We start from the raw sequence: 18,583 nt of genomic DNA on the forward strand, positions 1-18,583 counted from the left end.
CCACACTGATAAAGCACAGAGGGATGCCTGTGTCTAAGCAACAGGATCCTAGAGACAGGCTACTTCCCATTATCAGCTTGTCTTGGCCAACCTGAGAGTTTACTCTAGAAGCTTCCCAGCTTTTAAGGAGAGTTTGCTTATTCGGTGTTGAGATGTTGTCTATCGCGCGCACACGCGCACACACACACACACAAAACAAACAAATAAAACAACTGGAGTAAGGGACTTAGGATAGATACTTATTGGGGACAAAAAATTAGTTTGGAGAACGTTTTTGTTGTTGACCCCCAATTAAAGTCATACAGTGCTGGAGAACCAACGTGATCTAAATTAGGGAATCTGATTGTCTATGGTGGCACAGATGTCTGCAGTTGCACAAGGGTCACTGGCTGGAAATACCAGCTTCCCAGTTTTAGAGGCAGAGCTTTGACATTTCAGAAAAACTAACAAAGTTAAGATACAGTTGAGATGTTGTATATTAAATTCAAGGACAGACATGGGGCCTTCAGCAGAAACATTTAAGTTTGTTCACCTAGTGCCAGTGGAAACTATCGGCACAGAAAACTAGCTTCCACCTCTAGAAAAAAAAAATTCTATACTTAAAATGAGTATAGACAATGGGTTTGGTCCAGCTCTCACAATTTCCTCTTTGTAAATAAGGTTTCTGAACCCCTCTGCAAGCAATTATATGCAAGACCAACATGACTTAATGAATATCACCTCCATGATTAGTTATTTTGGTGTCAATACTTCATTCTGTATACACTCTAGGACACACCAACATCCTCTCTCATCTGGACCTTTCTAACAGGAATATATCTGGTGCCTGGAACAGGCCCCAGCACAGAGTATATTCGAAAACTGTAACTTTGTTACATGAATGAATGAAATCCAAGGGCTGAGGAGCTGATTGGGTAGGTAAAGAACTTGCTGTACAAGGGCGAGGCCCTGAGTTCAGATTCCCAGCTCCCTTATGAAAAGCCGGGTATAACAATGTGTGTATGTGCCTGTAATCCCAGTGCTGGGAAGGCAGAGACACGAGGGTCTCTGGGGCTGTTGGTTGGTCACTGATCCAGATGGATTAGTAAATTTCAGGTTCAGAGAATCACTGGCCTTGTCATGTAACTGGCGAGGCCTAGCCACAGTACTATGTTTCTGAAGTGGCAGCCCTACCCTGTTCCTGTAGATTAAACAGTAGAGATCTATTTTCTTGTGATTCTGCTGGCTGTATGTCTCCTCTCCTTAACTTGCAGGTATCTAACTTCTCTCTGTTTACTTAGGGATGGGTCTTCTTGTGGAAAAACATAATCCCAGCAGTCAGGAGGCTGAAGCAGAAGAATCTTAAATTCAAGGCCACACACACAAAAAAATCAATAGAAATAAGGCACAAATTAGATTAGGGCCCCCTCCCCAAATAATCTTTTTTTTTTCTTTTTTAAACCTTTCTTTCTTTGTTTAATTTTATGTGTACAAGTATTTACCTGCACGTATGTATGTACACCAAATTCATGCCTGGTGCCTCCAGAGGTGGGGGCAGAAGAGGGTATCGGAGCTGTTACTGGAGATACTGGCATTTGTGAGACACTAAGTAGATGCTGGGAACTGAACCCTGCTCTTCTGCAAAAGTAGCAGTACTCTTGACTCCTGAGTCATCTCTGCAGGAAATGTTTCTGAATTTCTCTTCAAAGGCAGTCATGCCCTCAGATGCTGGGGTTAGGAGTTTAACATATGAATGGGGGGCCCAGTTCAGGCCAAGACAAACAGTAACTCCAGTTCTTTGAATTCCAAGGTGCTTGCTTCTAGAATGCTCTCTGTCATTCTTTTTTTTTTTTTTTTTTTTTTTTTGGTTTTTCAAGATAGGGTTTCTCTGTGGCTTTGGAGGCTGTCCTGGAACTGGCTCTTATAGACCAGGCTGGTCTCGAACTCACAAAGATCCGCCTGTCTCTGCCTCCCGAGTGCTGGGATTAAAGGCATGCGCCACCAACGCCCGGCCCTGTCATTCTTTTCATTTATCTATTTATTATTTAGTTTTTGCTGTTGCTGTTGTTTTGATTTTTGCCGGGGGTGGGTCTCAGTATAGGTTCCAGAATGACCTTGAATTTGCAACCCTCGTGCCCGAGGCTTGGAATTACAAGTCCATCCACGCTGCCTTGCTCTCTGCCCTTCTTGGTACCCAGTCACATGCTGGATGGCCATCAGAACACCTGTTTTGTGTTACCTCATCACCAGCTGGCTTTCTTCCCGTTGCTGCAGCTTGTCTTCACTCCAAACACCTGCTCTGCTGCTGTTAACCCCTCCATTTCTGGCTCTCCCACTAGCTGCCACCCTAAGTCTAAAACAAACAAACCAATCAACTCCTGTTCTAATCTGTTATGGAACCATTTTTGGAACTGAAGAATGACAGTGTGTGAACTGAAAAACGTAGTGTGGCCTCACGAGATAAACGTTGTGCGCAATAGCAGTGGCGCTGTGCCCTGCCCAGAGAGCATCTAGTTGGATTAGTTCGGCATGGTGCTCCTATCAGGAGTGTCTGCAAAGCTCCTCATATGTTTTTAATAGGCAAAAGAGGTTAAGGATCACTGCTCCAACTGGCGTCCATCAAATTGAGACAAAAGGTTACCAACTAGGCTCATCGCAGAAGCAGCGTGAGAGCTGGGGATGCAGCACCATTCATGACTTGTAAACGGTTTAGCCTGAGCCTTCCCAAGCCCTGTGTCACCCTAACACGGAGGTAGGTGGCCAGCTCTTTGTTCTCACAACCTGGGGGAGGCTTATGGGTGTTTGTTTGTGGTGTGGAGCAATCTGGATGGGGGGAGGGGACCTTAGCAATGATGACTCTGGGTATAGGCAGGGATCATCTGTGCCAAGGCAGGGCCTGGAGGCTGCTGTGGATGATGGTATCCCAGCAGTGGGAAGGAAGGAATAGAACTGATAGGATTCCGGCTCAGAACAGCTAGACTCAGTTAGGCGACTGGGAGTGCCTATGGGCATGTGACTGGGCCCCATTGGGAACTAGACTGACCTGCCACGTCTAGGCTGGATGCTCCTCTCTACCCTCTGTCCCTTCTCATCCCCCCTCCACCTCCCACCACTTCCTAGGTCCCCAGAGGACTGGGTGAGGTGCTCAGGACACTTTCCCACCAGCCTCTTCCCGTATGGGTGAAGCCCAAGTTCTGGAGCTTCCGGATTTCCCTTTTGATTCTGAAGAGCCTTTTCTCCTTTCAACAAATCCTGCCTCTCTGTGAGTTAAAAGCTTTGACTTTCAAACCATTGTTTTTGATGTGGGCTTCAAGGGGGCAGTTCTGAAAGCCAGAAAACTCAACACTGACTGGCTTAGTTCAGACCGATTCTTTCTCCTTGCATTCCAGTTGTACCAATCTTAATTCTCCTCGATGAATGCTGCTGACTTACTAGGGGAAAGGTCAAGAGGAAAAAGTGTAGCATGGAAAAGCAGGAGGAACAACATTGCAAGACTCTTTCTATGTAAGAAACACTGCAGCACTGGTATATGTGCCACCTGCCCCACCCATGCCCAGAAGGCCAGGCTGTCCCTGCTGGGGGGGGGAGTAAAGAAGAGACTCCAGAGCTGTCTGTGTACTAGAAGTTCTGATTCATACTCATGAATACATTGTTTTCTTTAAGAAGTCAATGGCATGAAGGGGCTTGGCTCTAGGTTAAGAAATCGTTAAGAGGTTGAACAAATTTTCTTGGCATCTGTTTGGAACAAACCACTGTCATTCATTTGGGGACAAATTTGATTACAGACTGGGTATGAGATAGTACCTCTGAATTATTGTTTATGTTAATGATGTTTATATAAGAAGACTTCATTTTTGAAGGGAAGTATAATGAGATTTGGGGTAAATGATATGATGGAGAGAGAGAGAAGGAGAGAAGTAAGTAAAGAAGGGAAAAGAACAGGTACAAAAAGAAATAAGAATATACAAATCATAATAATTGTTAAATTGTTTTGATTCAGGGTTCTGGTATGTAACCCAGGCTAGCCTTGAACTAACAATGTAACCAAGGCTAGCCTTGAGCTTGAGCAACCCTTTGTGCCTCAGCCTCCCCAAGTATCGGATGACATACAGGCCAGTGCCACCACGATCAACTTCACTTGCTGGGTTTTTCATGAGTTTAAAAAGTTTCAAAATAGGCTTTTCAATATTATTAAATTAGTGCAGGAAAAGACAGATTGAGCCCCAGAAGAGAACTAAAGGACCAGAAGCATTCAAACATTTACTGTTTGAGAAGTTATCGGAGTACTCGTCTACAAGCCGATGAACTCTTTCTCCAAATAAAACTTGACATGAAGCCCCAACATATAACAAAAAAAGAGTGGAGCTGTCCCCTGGAGGCTGGAGAAAGAACCTGGCTGGCTTTTCCCTATCTGTACTCCAGAGAACTTCAGACTCCACTCTGGAGACACTGGAGGAAGGATGTAGCTTGCAGATCTGTGTCTTACTCCATACGCATGCTCAACAGCTGGCTGACAGTTTGCAGAAAGGATGAAGTTAAATCCCTGCCTCTCATCATAAACAAAATAAATTCCATTACATTAAAATGTTTAAGGGATGAAAAAAATCATAACATTATTAAAAGAAAAGTGGTTGTTTTAAAATATTAAGGCAGAAAAAGACTTTGCATGTAGACCCATGACAATGTAAATTATGAAGGTGGCATGGGTGAACTATATCAGAAGCATACCTGAACCAGATTTTATCCCAGCACTGGGGAGACAGACAGAGGCAGGTGTATTTTTTGAGTTCCAGGCAAGCCAGCCCTACACAGTGAGCCCAACTCAAAAGAAAGAGAAAGAAAGTTGGGGGAGGGAAATAAGGAGGGAGGGAGGGAGGGAGGAAGGGAAGGAGGGAGGGAAGGAAGGAAGGAAGGAAGGAAGGAAAGAAGGAAGGAAGGAAGGAAGGAAGGAAGGAAGGAAGGAAGGAGGAAAAGCCACTCATGGTTTACTGAATTCACGAGCTATATCAATTCCCTTGGCTTTATATCACCAAGTACTACTGATATCACTTGGTAGCCACAGCCTTTGGCAAACACAACTTCTTTTATTCCAGTCTCAATTATTACTCTTAACTCTCAGACCACACATTACACTTCTGTCTTACACACATATGTAATGTTACAGAATAGCAAATAAGGGGTTAAAGAGACAACAGGTAAACAGAGCCCATAGCCAAGACAAAGACCTGGGCATCACCAAAGTCACAAAGCTGCTCCAGGCACAGAGCTGGGTCTGGCATTCAGGAGTTCCTCATCTGTGGATGGCAGGACATGCGGACTCGATGGTGTAATGACAGGTAGGTGGGTGCTGTCCCCCCCCCCCCGTGCTAGGTGTCCCTCCTCTTATATGAACCTGGTGAGGATTTGTATTATCCGTTGGTCTGGTATGTTTGCTAAATTCATAAATCTGTCTTGTTTTGTTTTTTTTCCTAATAGAGCTTTAATAAACCCATGTGTTCCTAATTTACTTGGATATCTTCATAGGTGGTAGTATTTCCTTTGCATAAACATTATTTATAAGTCATTGTCTCATTCTCTGTGCCAGTTGCTTGCTTCTGCAAACAAAATACAGAATCATTCTGCTTAAGCTTTTGTCCTCAGTACACAGCCAACTGCTGCTTACAAATGGAGCAGACAAGACACAGCCTGGATGCTACTGTTCTATACAATAAAGAGTAATTGGAGCAGGACAGTCTGGTCTCCATAGAAAGAAAAAAACTACTTTATGTTTTAAACACACACACACACACACCTGTATCAAAAAGAAGCAAACAAACTCTGTGAAGTGACTCACCTCAGTCCAGTCCACAGGGTCATCACAGATCAAGCTTTAATAAAATGAACCAGAAAGTTCAAATTATAATAGGAAATGAAGCATGAAGAAGAGTCAGCTGATAATGGTAACTATGCTACTAGAACAAGATTATAACTTAAGTATTCAAGATAAAGCCAGGCAGTGGTAGTGCAGGACTTTAATGCCAGCACTCAGAGGGCAGAGGCAGGTGGATCTCTGTGAGTTCAAGCTCAGCCTGGTCTACAGAGAGAGTTCCAAGTCAAGATCCATAGCTACTGAGAAACCCTGTCTGTAGATACCAAAAATCAAAAACGTATTCAAGATATCAAGGGCATCATCAAAACCTAGAGGGCCTATGAGGTAGATCATGGGTAACGGCACTGTACAAGCCTGACCTCTGACTCCCAGTCTACAATGGAAGGAGAGAAACAACTCCCAAAAGCTGGTCTCTGCCTCTGCCTATGTGGTTTGGCACATCTGTGCCCACACTCACATGCACAAATATACATTTTTTTAAGACAGGGTCTCTCTATGTAACCAAAACCCTGGCTAACCTGGAACTCACAGAGATCCTCCTGCCTCTTCCCCTCAACCATTTTGCTTCCAATTATTTATCCTAAGAAATAATCATGAAATGATCCAAAAGAAATGCAAAATGAAGAACATAGGAGCATTTTAATGGCAAAAAATTATAAGAAAATTCTATTGTGTAACAGCAGAGAGGGATGGTTAAACAAATTGTGATGTTTTCCTCTAATGAGAAGTCATGAAGGAAATAAAAAAGATGTTGTATATAGATGTGTTTATTGACACTGAAAGATGTCCAAGATACACAGATGAGTGGAAAAAAGCAAGCAACAGGGCAACACGATCCCACTTCTTTTTAAATTGCCTAGCCCATTAAGGAAAGTTCACATACCCAATAAATAAGTAAATGTAGGCATATTAAAATCCACTAGGGAAAAGTTGTGGAAACGTACGCAATGTTGCATTTGTGTTCTGTTTTTTTGTGTGTAGTGCTGGGGATCAAACCCAGAGTCTAAAACATGCCAGGAAAGTGTTTTGTCCCAGGGCTCACCTCCCCAGCTCCGATAATTTTACTTTTGCATTCATCAAAATCACACATCAGAAAAGAAGATTCAGGCTCTATGTGTACGGTTTTCCAGAGAGACAGAATTAGCACGAAAGGATGAATAGACGGATGGATGGACGGACAGACAGACAGATGGCTATGTAATATAGAAATTGACTAACACAATTATGGAGGCTGAGAAGCCCTAAGATCCAGGAAAGCCAATTTAGTCTGAGTCCAAAAGCCTGGGATCTGAGGAGCTGAGGGTGTAGCTCCCTGTCTTTGGGGATGGGGTGCAGTTGACGTAAGGGCTGGAGTCTGAAGCTTCAAAACCAGGAGTCCAATGTCTATGTGAGTAGGAGGGAATGACTATCCCAGCTCAAAAAGAGAAAGGGCATTTCCCTTTCTTCTGCATGTTCTTGTCCTGTTACAGTCTCATGGATGGCCAAGTTGGTGCGGGTGGGTCGTCTTCACCAAGTCTGCTGACTCAAATGCTAATCTCCCCTGGAAACGCCCTCAATGACTCACCTAGAAATTGTGTTTTACCAGCTAGCTGGGCATCCCATGGCCCAGCCAAGGTGACATATATAATTAGCCATCACATATGGCAGGGTTGGCATAGCTATGGGGAGCTGAGAAGTCAGACACATTCCTGGTGAGACTAGAAACCTGTACAAGGCTGTCTCGAATGCTGCTCCTGCAGTTTAGTGTCATCTGAATGCTGAAGCCTCTTGACTAAATGGTGAAAACTCTGGATATAGTTGACTAAGAAATGCATACTCAACTCCATAAGAGGTCATGGGACTGGATGTTTATCTACATGTTTCTTGTGGCAGAGATGATGCAAGCACCCTTCACTGAAAGACAAGAAAGGTCCAGTGAGAAGGTACAGTGGGTAAAGGCCTGACTACTTAAGTTTGAGGCTGGAACACACACAGTATAAAGAAAAATCCAACTATTGAAAGTTTTCTCCTAATTTCCACAAGTGTGGGTGGTGGGCATGGATGTTTATCTATGTACACACACATTCATGCACACTACTACTACTACTACTACTAATAATAATAATAATAATAATAAATTTAAGTTGTAAACTTAAAAAGTAAGATGAGAGGTGGTTAGAGAGCTTGCTTAGTGGTTAAGAGCTCTTGGCCTTCCAGGGGACCCTGGTTCAGTTCCCAGCACCCACATCAGATGACTCACAACCACCTGTCCCTCCAGCTGCTTTCTGGTCTCAGCAGTCGCCTACATGTATATGGTGCACATAGACCTAAGCATGCATGCACAAAGATAAGAAAATATATAAAACTAAAAACTAATTTTTAAAGATAGGAAATAAAAAGTAGTAAAATTTCTTATGTATTAAATAAAAACCTTGGAATGACCAAAATATATAATAATATGATAGATTTATATGTTAAAACATGTAAGTGTAAAAAGATAAAATTTACAATCGCACTTGCACATATACATATATCAAACATAATAAGGAGGGTTGTTCAGAAGCATGTATAGAGGTACATACCCATAATCCAGCACTCAGGAGGTACAGGCAGGCGGATCAGGAGTTCAATGCCAGTCTTGGCTACATAGTATGTTAGTGCCAAAAATAAAATAAAATCCTTGATAGGGCTGCTATCAAGGATTCAGGAAAGGGTATGAAAATTAATACACATATAACATATATAACACAATATATAGTATATATAATAGTATATAAAATAGAGAAATATAATAGATATTATAAAAGAAATGTTGCAGAGCTAGTGATAATTTCCCTTAAGTTGACAAGTGTGTTTAATTCAGCTCTCCCCACCCAAAAGCTCCATTCTTAAAAGAATATGTCTGAGTATTAGATGTATATGTCTGTGTCTATAATATATATATCTATAATGTATTAAAGTATCTAAAAAGGTATAGACTAAAATACTAATGGTGGTTTTGGCTAGGGATGGGAATAAAGGTGAGTCTTTGCTGTGCTGAATAAATACTACGTAATAAGTCAAATACTTCCTGCTGTTAGAAAAACCTATAATAGTCTACTAAAATCAGCTGCCTGTGTGGCCACAGTCATTTTATTGTTTTTCCAGAATGTTCCAAAATAGCTCTGGAACAAGACCAGTGGGACCACCAGATATCTATCTAGCCTCACCCTTCTTCCCATGCAAATGAAGATGAGGTCTCCAATCCAGCTTTGGCAAAAGCCTCCCTGGAACTCAGGATAACAAGGCCTCCTGCTCCTCTGCTGGGAAAAGGAGGGGCAGCCTGTGCAGCTCCCTCAGAATCTCAGAACCTCCTCTCAAACGCTGCCTTGAACGGCAGATGCCAAAACAAAAGGTCCCACCTCAAGGGTGGAAACGCTATTTGCACTTTTGTAGACACAGGTGTTCTTCCAGGCCACTGGAGAGCTACAGTGCAGGACTGTGCATGGCCAGGAATAGCTCAGAAGGCCCTTCTCTTAGAAGCCAGCTCTGGAGGCCATTCAGTGTATGTTCTAACTATATTTGGCAATGCAAACCAAAGAGGTCAGTGGCTTAGCTCGGGATGGGAAAGGGCTATTCCTGATTTATAATCCCTGCTTCAAACTAAGACCAAGAATGTAAAACTCACTTCATTTCTTTCTTCTGCATGTACTGAGCTCACCGCTGCAGCTCTCCTCCCCAGACCTACTGGCCCCCATGGAAAGCTCTCAGAACCACAGGTGTAAATCACCTACCCAAAGCCATCCTTGGAGTTGGAGGACATTTGGGGACATCTGGTCTGAGGATCTAAATGTTAAAATGATCTCACTTTGCTTAAGTCTTTGCAGCATCAAAATAGCCTGCAGCACTTGGGTACAAATCCAGGCTCCCTCACTGACTACTCACTGTGTGACCTTGCCTGAGTTACTTTCTGTCTCTGAGGTTCAGTTTCTTTATCTACAAATAGAGATAATAACACCTACTTCACAAAGTCACCATAAGAACTCTGTGAGATAAGGTGTATAAAGTGGCTAGGAGAATATCTGACACCAAGTGAGTGCTAAAAAAAGAATTGGTTTCCATCCCACCCACCCCAAGTCTCCTTTCCACCCTTAGCTGTTTAGACAACCTGTTGGTGCTGAATTTTCAAGAAACTGGTAGCCTTAGTTGATTACAAATAGATGATACCATTCCCACAGCCAGCAACAGTAGCTACAGATAAAAACTGTGACTACTTCTCAGCTGTGGACAGGTTCAAATCAGCTCACAAATGACTCAACACCATTGATAAATGATGTGTTCTTGGCATCAGGAGGCCCTATTCCGATAACCTTCAACACCTAATGAAAAAATAAAAAAATAAAGAAGGCTAGTTTAACAGCTCCCAGAGAAGAGCCCAAGGCTTCACACTGACCTTTAGTTAATCCCAAATGCTGTACCAGGCTGGTCATAAGAGGGTCTCTGTTTGCTCAGAACTGTCTCAAGTCACAGGTTTAACCATGGGAAAGGCTCCAGCTGAGCAGCTGTCTGGTTGCTCTCAGGGCTGAACCACCGTAGTTACACTTGCCTTAAATTCCCTGAGTCATAAGACTCCCTCAGATGAAGGCTAGATGCCTGTTCCTTGCTCCCAGCTGCCCCTAAGCCAGTGCCCAACCTGTCTTTGGCAGCTTTGTCTGGCAGATTGAAGTTCTGCCAGAATGAGGTTTTGACTGGAGGGCTCTGTGGCTACAGGACAAACCTTGGCTTAAAGGAAGAAAATGAATGAATGGCTTGAACCAGTGTCTATGAGGCCATAGTGGTCTCTGCTCTTAGCAGGTTCCGTAGCCCCTCCAGACAACCCTGAACCCACACTGACACAGAAACTGCAGGCTTGAATTTTCTAGTCATCTCGTCATTCATACATGCCCTCTGTCGTTTCAGTGCCTGGCACAGATCCAAGTGAATACTTAGCAAGAAGTCCTTGGGGCCAGGATGGTGTGTTGCTGCATTAATGATCTACTTGGTCCTGGGAGCCTCACGAAATTAAGATCAAATAGAACAGCGACCTGGACAGGACTGATACTGCTGACAGCCAGGTGCCAGCAATTGAGGCTTTGCAAGGGGAATTCTACGTGCCACTGGCTGGTTTTGTTGTTGTTGTTGTTTTCCCTGCCTCTAATCGGGTTGTGTCTGGATTCAGACTCAGGACCAGTGCTTTTCAGTGTGTATATAGGCTTCTTCCGCAAGGAAAAAAACAAAAACAAAAACATCCGGTCCCATAGCTGGGACACTGTAAGCCCACCCCCAAACACTTCCATCCTTCGAACAGCTTCCAGAGACCCTACACCAGCTAGAGGTACAGGCATTTCAGTATGTCCAAAGGGCCAGCAAAACTTTCAGGAAAGCACAGTAATAGATCTTCAGGGATTGGCTGAGCAATCAGTCGTCTCCTAGGTAGGCAGGCATCTGGCACCACGTTAGCCTCCCTTTCTAATAGCCCCTATGCTCTGGGATTTCAGGCTTAGGATCCAGCACGCCTCACAGGATCCGGAGGAGACAGAAAGCAAGGAGGAAGGATAAAGGGAGAGAAGTGGAAGGAGCATGAAAAAGGCTTGGGAAAGAGGAAGGAAGAGAAGAGCTGGAAGGGGAGACCGAACAATGAAGGTCTCAGGCCCTCCGAGGCGCACGGTTCCGGCTGCACGTCCGTCCAGCCCGCCTCCGGCCACCAGCTGCTCGCTGCACAGCGTGTGGGCGCTGAGTCACTGTCCCAGCTCAGGGAGCCCGCGTGCAGGTCGGGGGGAGCCCGGTTGGCATCTGCAAACTGCTTTTTTTTTTTTCTTTCCTCTTTCATTAAGGCTGTGTGCTGACTCCCACGTAGGAGAACTTATTAAACCGCACGTACTACTCCAAAACTCTTGGGAACCACGCATGATGACCAGCAGAGGGTGCCACAGCCCCACTTATGGACGCTAGGACCCAGTGAAGACCTGGGGTTCCTAGCAGATATCCTAAAGACGTGCGAACATTTTGTAGGGGTAAACTTTTTACTTTAAGTCATGCAGCTGCAAAATAAACTCTCTACTTAGAAAGCCTCGAAGATCACCGTAAGTCTCCAAACAGCGCCTTAGCGCAGGTTCGGTGAGCAACCCCATAAAATTGGGAGTGTATTGCGCAACCAAGGGAGCCCAGGCTCGCCTAGCTCTAGGGCTCGTCCTACCCAACCGGGTCTGGCCGCCACGCGAGGTGGTGAACTTGGGTATTTCCGAGAAATCTTGACTCCCATCCAGGACACACGCTCTGTGCACCCACATGGACAACGGAGCTCGCGACAGATAAGCCCGTGCATAGAGAGATTCCCAAAACAAGAGGCACGATCCCAACACTCCCAGGCGATCCAAACCAATACAATCTTTCCCTAGAATCATGAACTGAGATTGAATCAGCATTGAGACAGTTTATTGGTTTGCTTTTTCTCAGATCACATATTTTATGTAAATAGATTATACGGAAACACAATTTTTTTCTTCTTCCACAGGCGGTAATCAGGCGCTCTCCACCACACACACACACACACACACACACACACACACACACACACACGGAACCAAACCTTACACCTCGCTGAGACATTCACGTCTTAAAATAAGGGAAGGTGACAATATAATCGCTTTAAAATGCCCTTAATAAAATATATAACGTACAAAAATATCTCTATATTTGAAGTTACAAAAAAAAACTCTTGACAGCAACAAACTTAAATATGATAGTTACCTTTGGCTGTACAACAAGCATTGCACTTTTCCTCGCTAGGTTTTGGAAAGTTCAAGTAGTAATGAGGCTTATGCCCCGTGAGAGAAACCAGTTTGTGAGCGGGCAAGGCAGTGGCTCAGACCCCTGCCCGGAAGGTGATGCTGTATCTGTTTCTGTCGTGAGCCTGGCTTGATCTTCGGTTCTTCTGCCTCCCCTAGGGGCAGCCAGGCAGATCTCTGCAGTATTGTCTCAGTCCGCCCTGGGTGCGAAGCTCTGATTCCGCAGGCGCCAATGGACACTCGCCCGACTGTTCAATGCTGCCACCCGCACCTATATCCTAAAGAGCCTGGGAGGCTGGGGCTTCGTCTGTCTGCCCCTGGGAGGACATCACAGACCCGGCCTGGAGGATCTCTGGCAGGGAACGCCGGCGCCGGCGGCCGTAGCCTTGAGGACTGATCTTGTCCCTGGGGGCGAAGCTGTGCTTGTCTTTTTCTGTGAACTTGTAGATCTGATGGGCCAAATTCTGCACTGTGCAGGTCCCAAAGCGGCATCCAGTGCTGCGGGAGCCCTGGTTCATGCTCTGGCGGTAGCGTTTGACTCGAATATGGGCTACGTTCTGAGTGCTGCAGAGAAGGAAGGATACTTGAAACCTCAACAGCTAGGGTTTGATTTTTGTTTTTGTTTTTCTTTTGTCCTTTCTTTTTTACTCCCCAACCACCTGGGATCAGAGCCAAACAGAACCCGAGGGACCTGGAACCTGCTCCCTCCACCGGAGCTGCAGTCCTGCCCTGACAATTCCCGGGTCCAGGGCAATAGAAAGGGCACATCCTTTGCGCAGGGCATAGTTACCTGGCTTGTGGGGTGCTAGATGTGCTCTGCTCATCCTGGAGCAGATCAAGAGTCTGGGTAGAGGCTGTCTTCTCATCAGCGAGCCCCGTGGGGTAACTGCTGGATGCTTGCAGTTCCTTCTTCCCATGACTTAGCGCCCACTTATTCCACCTAGAAAACACAAGCAGATGCGTTTGGCCTGTGTTCAAGAAGTGTCCCAGCCAGCTCCTGTATGCACTCCCCTCTAACCCCTCTGGACCATCAATCAGTTTTCCATTACTGCCAGGTATTAAGACTGAAGAAAGCACTGTCCCAAACTCACTTCTTTCGGAACTGCGAGGGTGCGTCTATCCCTGCAGTGTCCGCGCCTAGGAAGGCGAGTGAACCCAGGAACATCAGGGTGACGGTAACCAGCTTCATTCTGTGGCGATGCGCAGAAACCCTGGAAAGGAGCAAGGAGCCTAGTGTAAGCAATCTGGCCAGCTGCACAGTCCCGGTGGGGCACAGTCCCGGTGGGGCGGCGGGGGGCGGGAATTGGCGGCACTGTGCTTATCTCCCCCTGGCACAGAGAGGCGCCAGAGGTTTTTGCACTGGCCAGGTGGGTGACAAGCAAGGCAAAGGAAGCCACTGCACAGCGCCAGGCTTCCAGAGGTTTCCAACTCAACGGCTAGGATCATAGCCCAACGAGGAAAGATCTCAGGAGAGCTCCAACTGTGTGCATGAGCTAGACCTGGGGCATAAGTGGATACCCCAGAGTGGTCTGTTCCCCTTGTCCAGCGCTACAAGTTTCTGGTCTTCATCAAATCCGCCCCCCTCCCCAACACGCTGGAGGCCAGCGGTCCTCACCTGCTGAAGGGATGATTTTTCAAGCACTTGAAGGAGGAAGTCCGAGAAGTCCTTCTGAAAGTGGCAAAACCCCAAAGTCCAAGACTGACTGCGACGAGAAGTCAGGAGCGGTAACGCCGGAGCTGTTCTGCCTAGTGTCACCAAGAAACCACTGAAAAGCCAGCTCCGGCTCCAGCACTTTATACGCGCTCTGGGGGGCGGGGCCTGATCTGCCCTGGAGCCCTCCCTTTCCTCCGAGCGCTTGCTTCTAAGATCTGATCTGCCCCGCAGCTTGCTTCTAAGATCTGATCTGCCCCGCAGCTTGCTTCTAATATCTGATCTGCCCCCAGCTTGCCTGTGGGTATAGGGATAGGGGTAGAGGTCCTTTGTGGCCCGGGGTCTCAGAGATCAACTCTGGGAGATTAGATTAGTGAAGGACTTCCGTTGCCCTAATTTCTCGGCGTAGGATTCAGACAGTGAGAAGGGAAGGAGGTTCAGAATAGCTTGGGGTGGGGTGGGGGGATCCTTTTCCCAGAACCTGTACAGCTCAGAGTGCTGATCTGAGCTTTTTGGATAGAACTGTAAGAACCGGGGACGGGTGGGACACAACCTAAACCCTGGACTTGGGGAGCTGTGCCCTCAAATGGACCGCGCCCCCTGCCGGCTTAGCATCTGACTGAGCCTCGATCCCCCCACTTCTGCCTGCTGGGTACCCCCGGAAGGGTGAGGCTCAGACCCCCTGACAGAGACTGAAACTGAAGGGTGTCTCGATGGGCTAGCTAGTAAGATTTCGTAATAAGGGTAAAGCTGGGAACAGCTGAATTGAAAATTGGGGTTTGGAGAGAGTAGTTATCTGAAGATTCAGGACTCACATTCCAATTTGGAAATACAGGAATAGCCAAAGTTAGGAAGAAAATTTCTTTTCCTCCTTGTAATATTATTAAGCCTTATAAGGCTATAACCTGCGAGTTGGCCTGGCAGCCTTCATTCCCCCATTGTAAACGTGAGGAGTGACTGACAGGGAGCACACTAATGCTTCACGTATGTTAATCGCTTTACCGTTGGCAAATCCCAACCTCTTTTGATCTTTGCACACACTCCTGAGCAGGGGTTCTCGTGTATTAAAGTTAAGTCCAGAGAAGGGAAGTATATTGCCCAATCACACTAAAGTTGGGAAGTTATAGAGTCTGATCTCAAAAGAGTGCTGGGGCCTGAATTCTTCGGACTGGGGGGGAGGGTGTCAACATTCTCGTCAAGGGGGAGAGGAGAATTCCGGCCCCCGCCCAGAGATATGTGCTAATTCACGGTGAATCAGTTCGAACACGTTTGGCTCTTCACAGATTCCTGAGTTCACTTACTTCCCTTCTAGGGTCAAACTGAGCAACAAGGCGCCGCTCGGCAGACAGGTCTGCACCACCTTGCCTACCCCGGCTCCTCCTAGTCCTCCGTCCTGATGATTTGGATACAGACAAATCATGTGTTCTTCCTAGCGTCCCGGGCAGATCTCCAAGCTTCCTACCTGATCTGCCATTAAGTGTCCCGAGACCCAGCGCAAAGCCGGATAGGCACTGTGTCCCGCGGACCTTGCCCACAGTGAGATCTGGGTTGAGCGCAGCTGGCTCAACCCACTTGTCACTCTCCAGACTGAACAGTGAACGTTGAACCTGGGCGAAAATATCCGCACTGAAGTTACTTATTCTTATTCTGGGGAATCTTCCTACAACAGGCGATCTGAATTCCACCTGGCGCGAGGGACAGACCCCAGGCTCTGGCTCTGGTAGGGGTTTGAGACACGAATGTTGAAAGGGCTGCAACTAGGCAAACTGACTGCTTTAGGGCCTTCTGGGCCGAGAACAGTCACCGCAGCAGCCCCAGACGAGCTCTGGTGTGCACCACCGACCCCAGGTAGCACACAGCACTGCGGGGGTTCCCAGGAACCCCAGAACTTCCCTATAGTTTTTTTTTTCTCTCGTTTCTGTCCCTTTTCCCTGCCCTTCCTTTTACTTCATCCCGGGAATGTCTGTCGACACAGCGGTTGTCAGTCTCTCTGAGGATGCGACCTACCTGTCGCCAACTTCACGCTGGGCCCGGACCAAGTCAGGTTTTACTTTCATTTCCCTGGCCCGCGCCTCGGTCTGCCCAGGAGGTCAAGGACAGCTGTGAGTTGGCGCACAGCCAAGGAAAGTCTCGTGAGTTGGACTCCTTCTCTCCAGTCCCTACCAGCCTTGACTTGAGGGGGGCTTTCTGCAGAAAATCCTGCCGGGTTGGATCGCATTGCCTCCTTGCTTCGTATTTGAGGAAAGTCAGTGAAGTCAGTGACCCCAGATTCCCTCTGGCTTGGGACATGATCGCCAAGTATGCTCTAAGCCTAAGTGTGTTGCTGTTATTTGAATAGGGTCCCCTGTATTCCGTTTGGCCTGTGAAACTAAGTAGCGGAGATGACCTTGAACTTGTGATCTTTCTGCTTCAGTTCTCATCAACTGAGCTACTCCCCGAACCTCCGCACCCCCCTCACTTCTTTTGGAGACACAGGTGGCCTCAACAACGAAGCGAACTCAAGGGTGAAAGAAAGGATTCCATGGCTTAGCTCCACCGAGCTCCTGTGTGTGCGCCAGAGTGTTGGTGCTGTGCCAGGAATCCCCACCTGAGTGCCTTGGCACGCGCCTTATCAGCCTGGGTGCTCTTCGCCGCACTGGCACTTAAGAGATTGTCGCCAAGCCAACTCTTTTTTTAGGCGAGGTCCCAGACTGGCAACTCGGAGGATTTTGTTAGAAAATCTTAGAAAGCATCTGTATGATTGTGGTTTGCGTGGGTGGGCAGCCTCTGCCAACGTGCGCCCCAAATGCTAAAGGGAGTAAATAGGAAGAAGATGAGGACTTCACGTTTGGTTATCTACTTCTTCCTTCTTCCCTTTTTGTGAAAATGAGTTGTCTTACTTAATCACAAGTGCGGGGGCGGGCTCACTAGAACGAATTTTGGGTTCAAGTTCTAAAGAAGTAAGGCGGCAGGGGTCCTTGTGGCCATATGTTCACAGAATTGCACCCGTTCAAGTGCAATGATTATGAATCCACATTGAACTAGGAAGGAAGGAAGTGAAGGAAGAAACGTGTTTAAAATCTTCCTGGCAAGAAAACAGAAAGAAAAAAATTCTGGTTAATGAAGATTCACACACACACACACACATACACGCGTGCCCTAGAATTCTTAAGCTGTGTTGATGTGTACATTCTGTCACCATGCACTTAAATATACACTCTAAATATATAATATATATATTACATATACTCTAAAAGCTTGCTGAATAATGGTGTTTCAGTGTCTTCCTCACATTACAACTGAATTATTTTTAGGCCCTAAATCTGAATCTAATTCTTAGCAATGTTTGGAGGTTTCATTTCTTAGTTAACAGTGTGTACACAGTTCCTAACACTAGGGTCATCATACTCAGATATTTAAAAAAAAACAATGAGGAAGAATAAATAGTACTAACGATGTTAGTAACTAAAATGGAAGCAACTGTGGGCTTTGTGCAATGATCTCAGATGCCTCTTTTCAGACAGGAAATTTTACGATGCATTTTTATTCACAAGGCACAAAATGCTTGTTAAGCTCAGGGCTTGTTTACAACATTCTCTTGAAAACAAGGTTCAAGATGCATCCTGAAGTCATAACATCAAGTGGTTTACAGAGAGGACACAATCAGCTTCTCGGATTTGGTCTCCTGGGGATAAGTAAGGCAGGATGCAGAGCCCAGAGCTTCTTCCGGGGATCTGACTCCTTACAAGAACTATGAAAATAGAGATTCTTCCTAGAAAGTGAACATGCACCCAAAACCAGCTCAATATAAAGCAGGAGATGGACCAGGTTAAAACTCTAGCACAAAATAAACAGCACTGTTTCTGAATCTGTGATTTCTATCTTGTTTGGATGGCAGAGACAGAATGACTGTTGACCCTGGTTTTAAGGCAGAGTATATGTATAAAGAAAAGTAATGCTGGAACTGGAGAGATGGCTCAGAGGTTAAGAGTACTGACTGCTCTTTTTTTTAAAATTATTTATTACATACACAGTATTCTGCTTGCATGTATGTCTGCATGCAAGAAGAGGGAACCAGATTTCATTATAGATGGTTGTGAGCCACCATGTGGTTGCTGGAATTTGAACTCAGGACCTTTGGAAGAGCAAGCAGTGCTCTTAACCGCTGAACCATCTCTCCAGCCCGAGTATTGACTGCTCTTGCAGAGGTCCTGAGTTCAATTCCCAGCAACCATACCATGGCTCACAACCATCTATAATGAGATCTGGTACCCTCTTCTGGAGTACAGGCATACATGAAGGTAGAAAGAACACTATATA

At 46.0% G+C, this 18,583-nt stretch overlaps 1 protein-coding gene and 1 long non-coding RNA gene across 2 annotated transcripts; one reads left to right on the forward strand and one right to left on the reverse strand.

Moving 5' to 3' along the window:
* Positions 1-2,471: 2,471 nt before the first annotated feature.
* On the forward strand, positions 2,472-4,325 carry LOC110341946. Its single transcript, XR_002383946.2, has 3 exons — positions 2,472-2,731; positions 3,100-3,241; positions 3,369-4,325. It is a non-coding gene; the product is annotated as an uncharacterized LOC110341946 (long non-coding RNA).
* An 8,197-nt stretch (positions 4,326-12,522) lies between these two features.
* Positions 12,523-14,407, reverse strand: Adm (adrenomedullin). The gene is made up of 4 exons (XM_005075685.4): positions 14,249-14,407; positions 13,725-13,844; positions 13,424-13,573; positions 12,523-13,197 (listed from the first exon to the last, which is right to left on the reverse strand). Exons 2-4 carry the CDS (start codon positions 13,820-13,822, stop codon positions 12,912-12,914), a joined length of 534 nt encoding a protein of 177 aa, XP_005075742.1. The 5' UTR covers positions 13,823-13,844; positions 14,249-14,407; the 3' UTR covers positions 12,523-12,911.
* Positions 14,408-18,583: the final 4,176 nt, after the last annotated feature.

Source organism: Mesocricetus auratus, unplaced genomic scaffold (genome assembly GCF_017639785.1).
Source record: "Mesocricetus auratus isolate SY011 unplaced genomic scaffold, BCM_Maur_2.0 Super-Scaffold_4256, whole genome shotgun sequence".
Taxonomy (NCBI): Eukaryota; Metazoa; Chordata; class Mammalia; order Rodentia; family Cricetidae; genus Mesocricetus; species Mesocricetus auratus.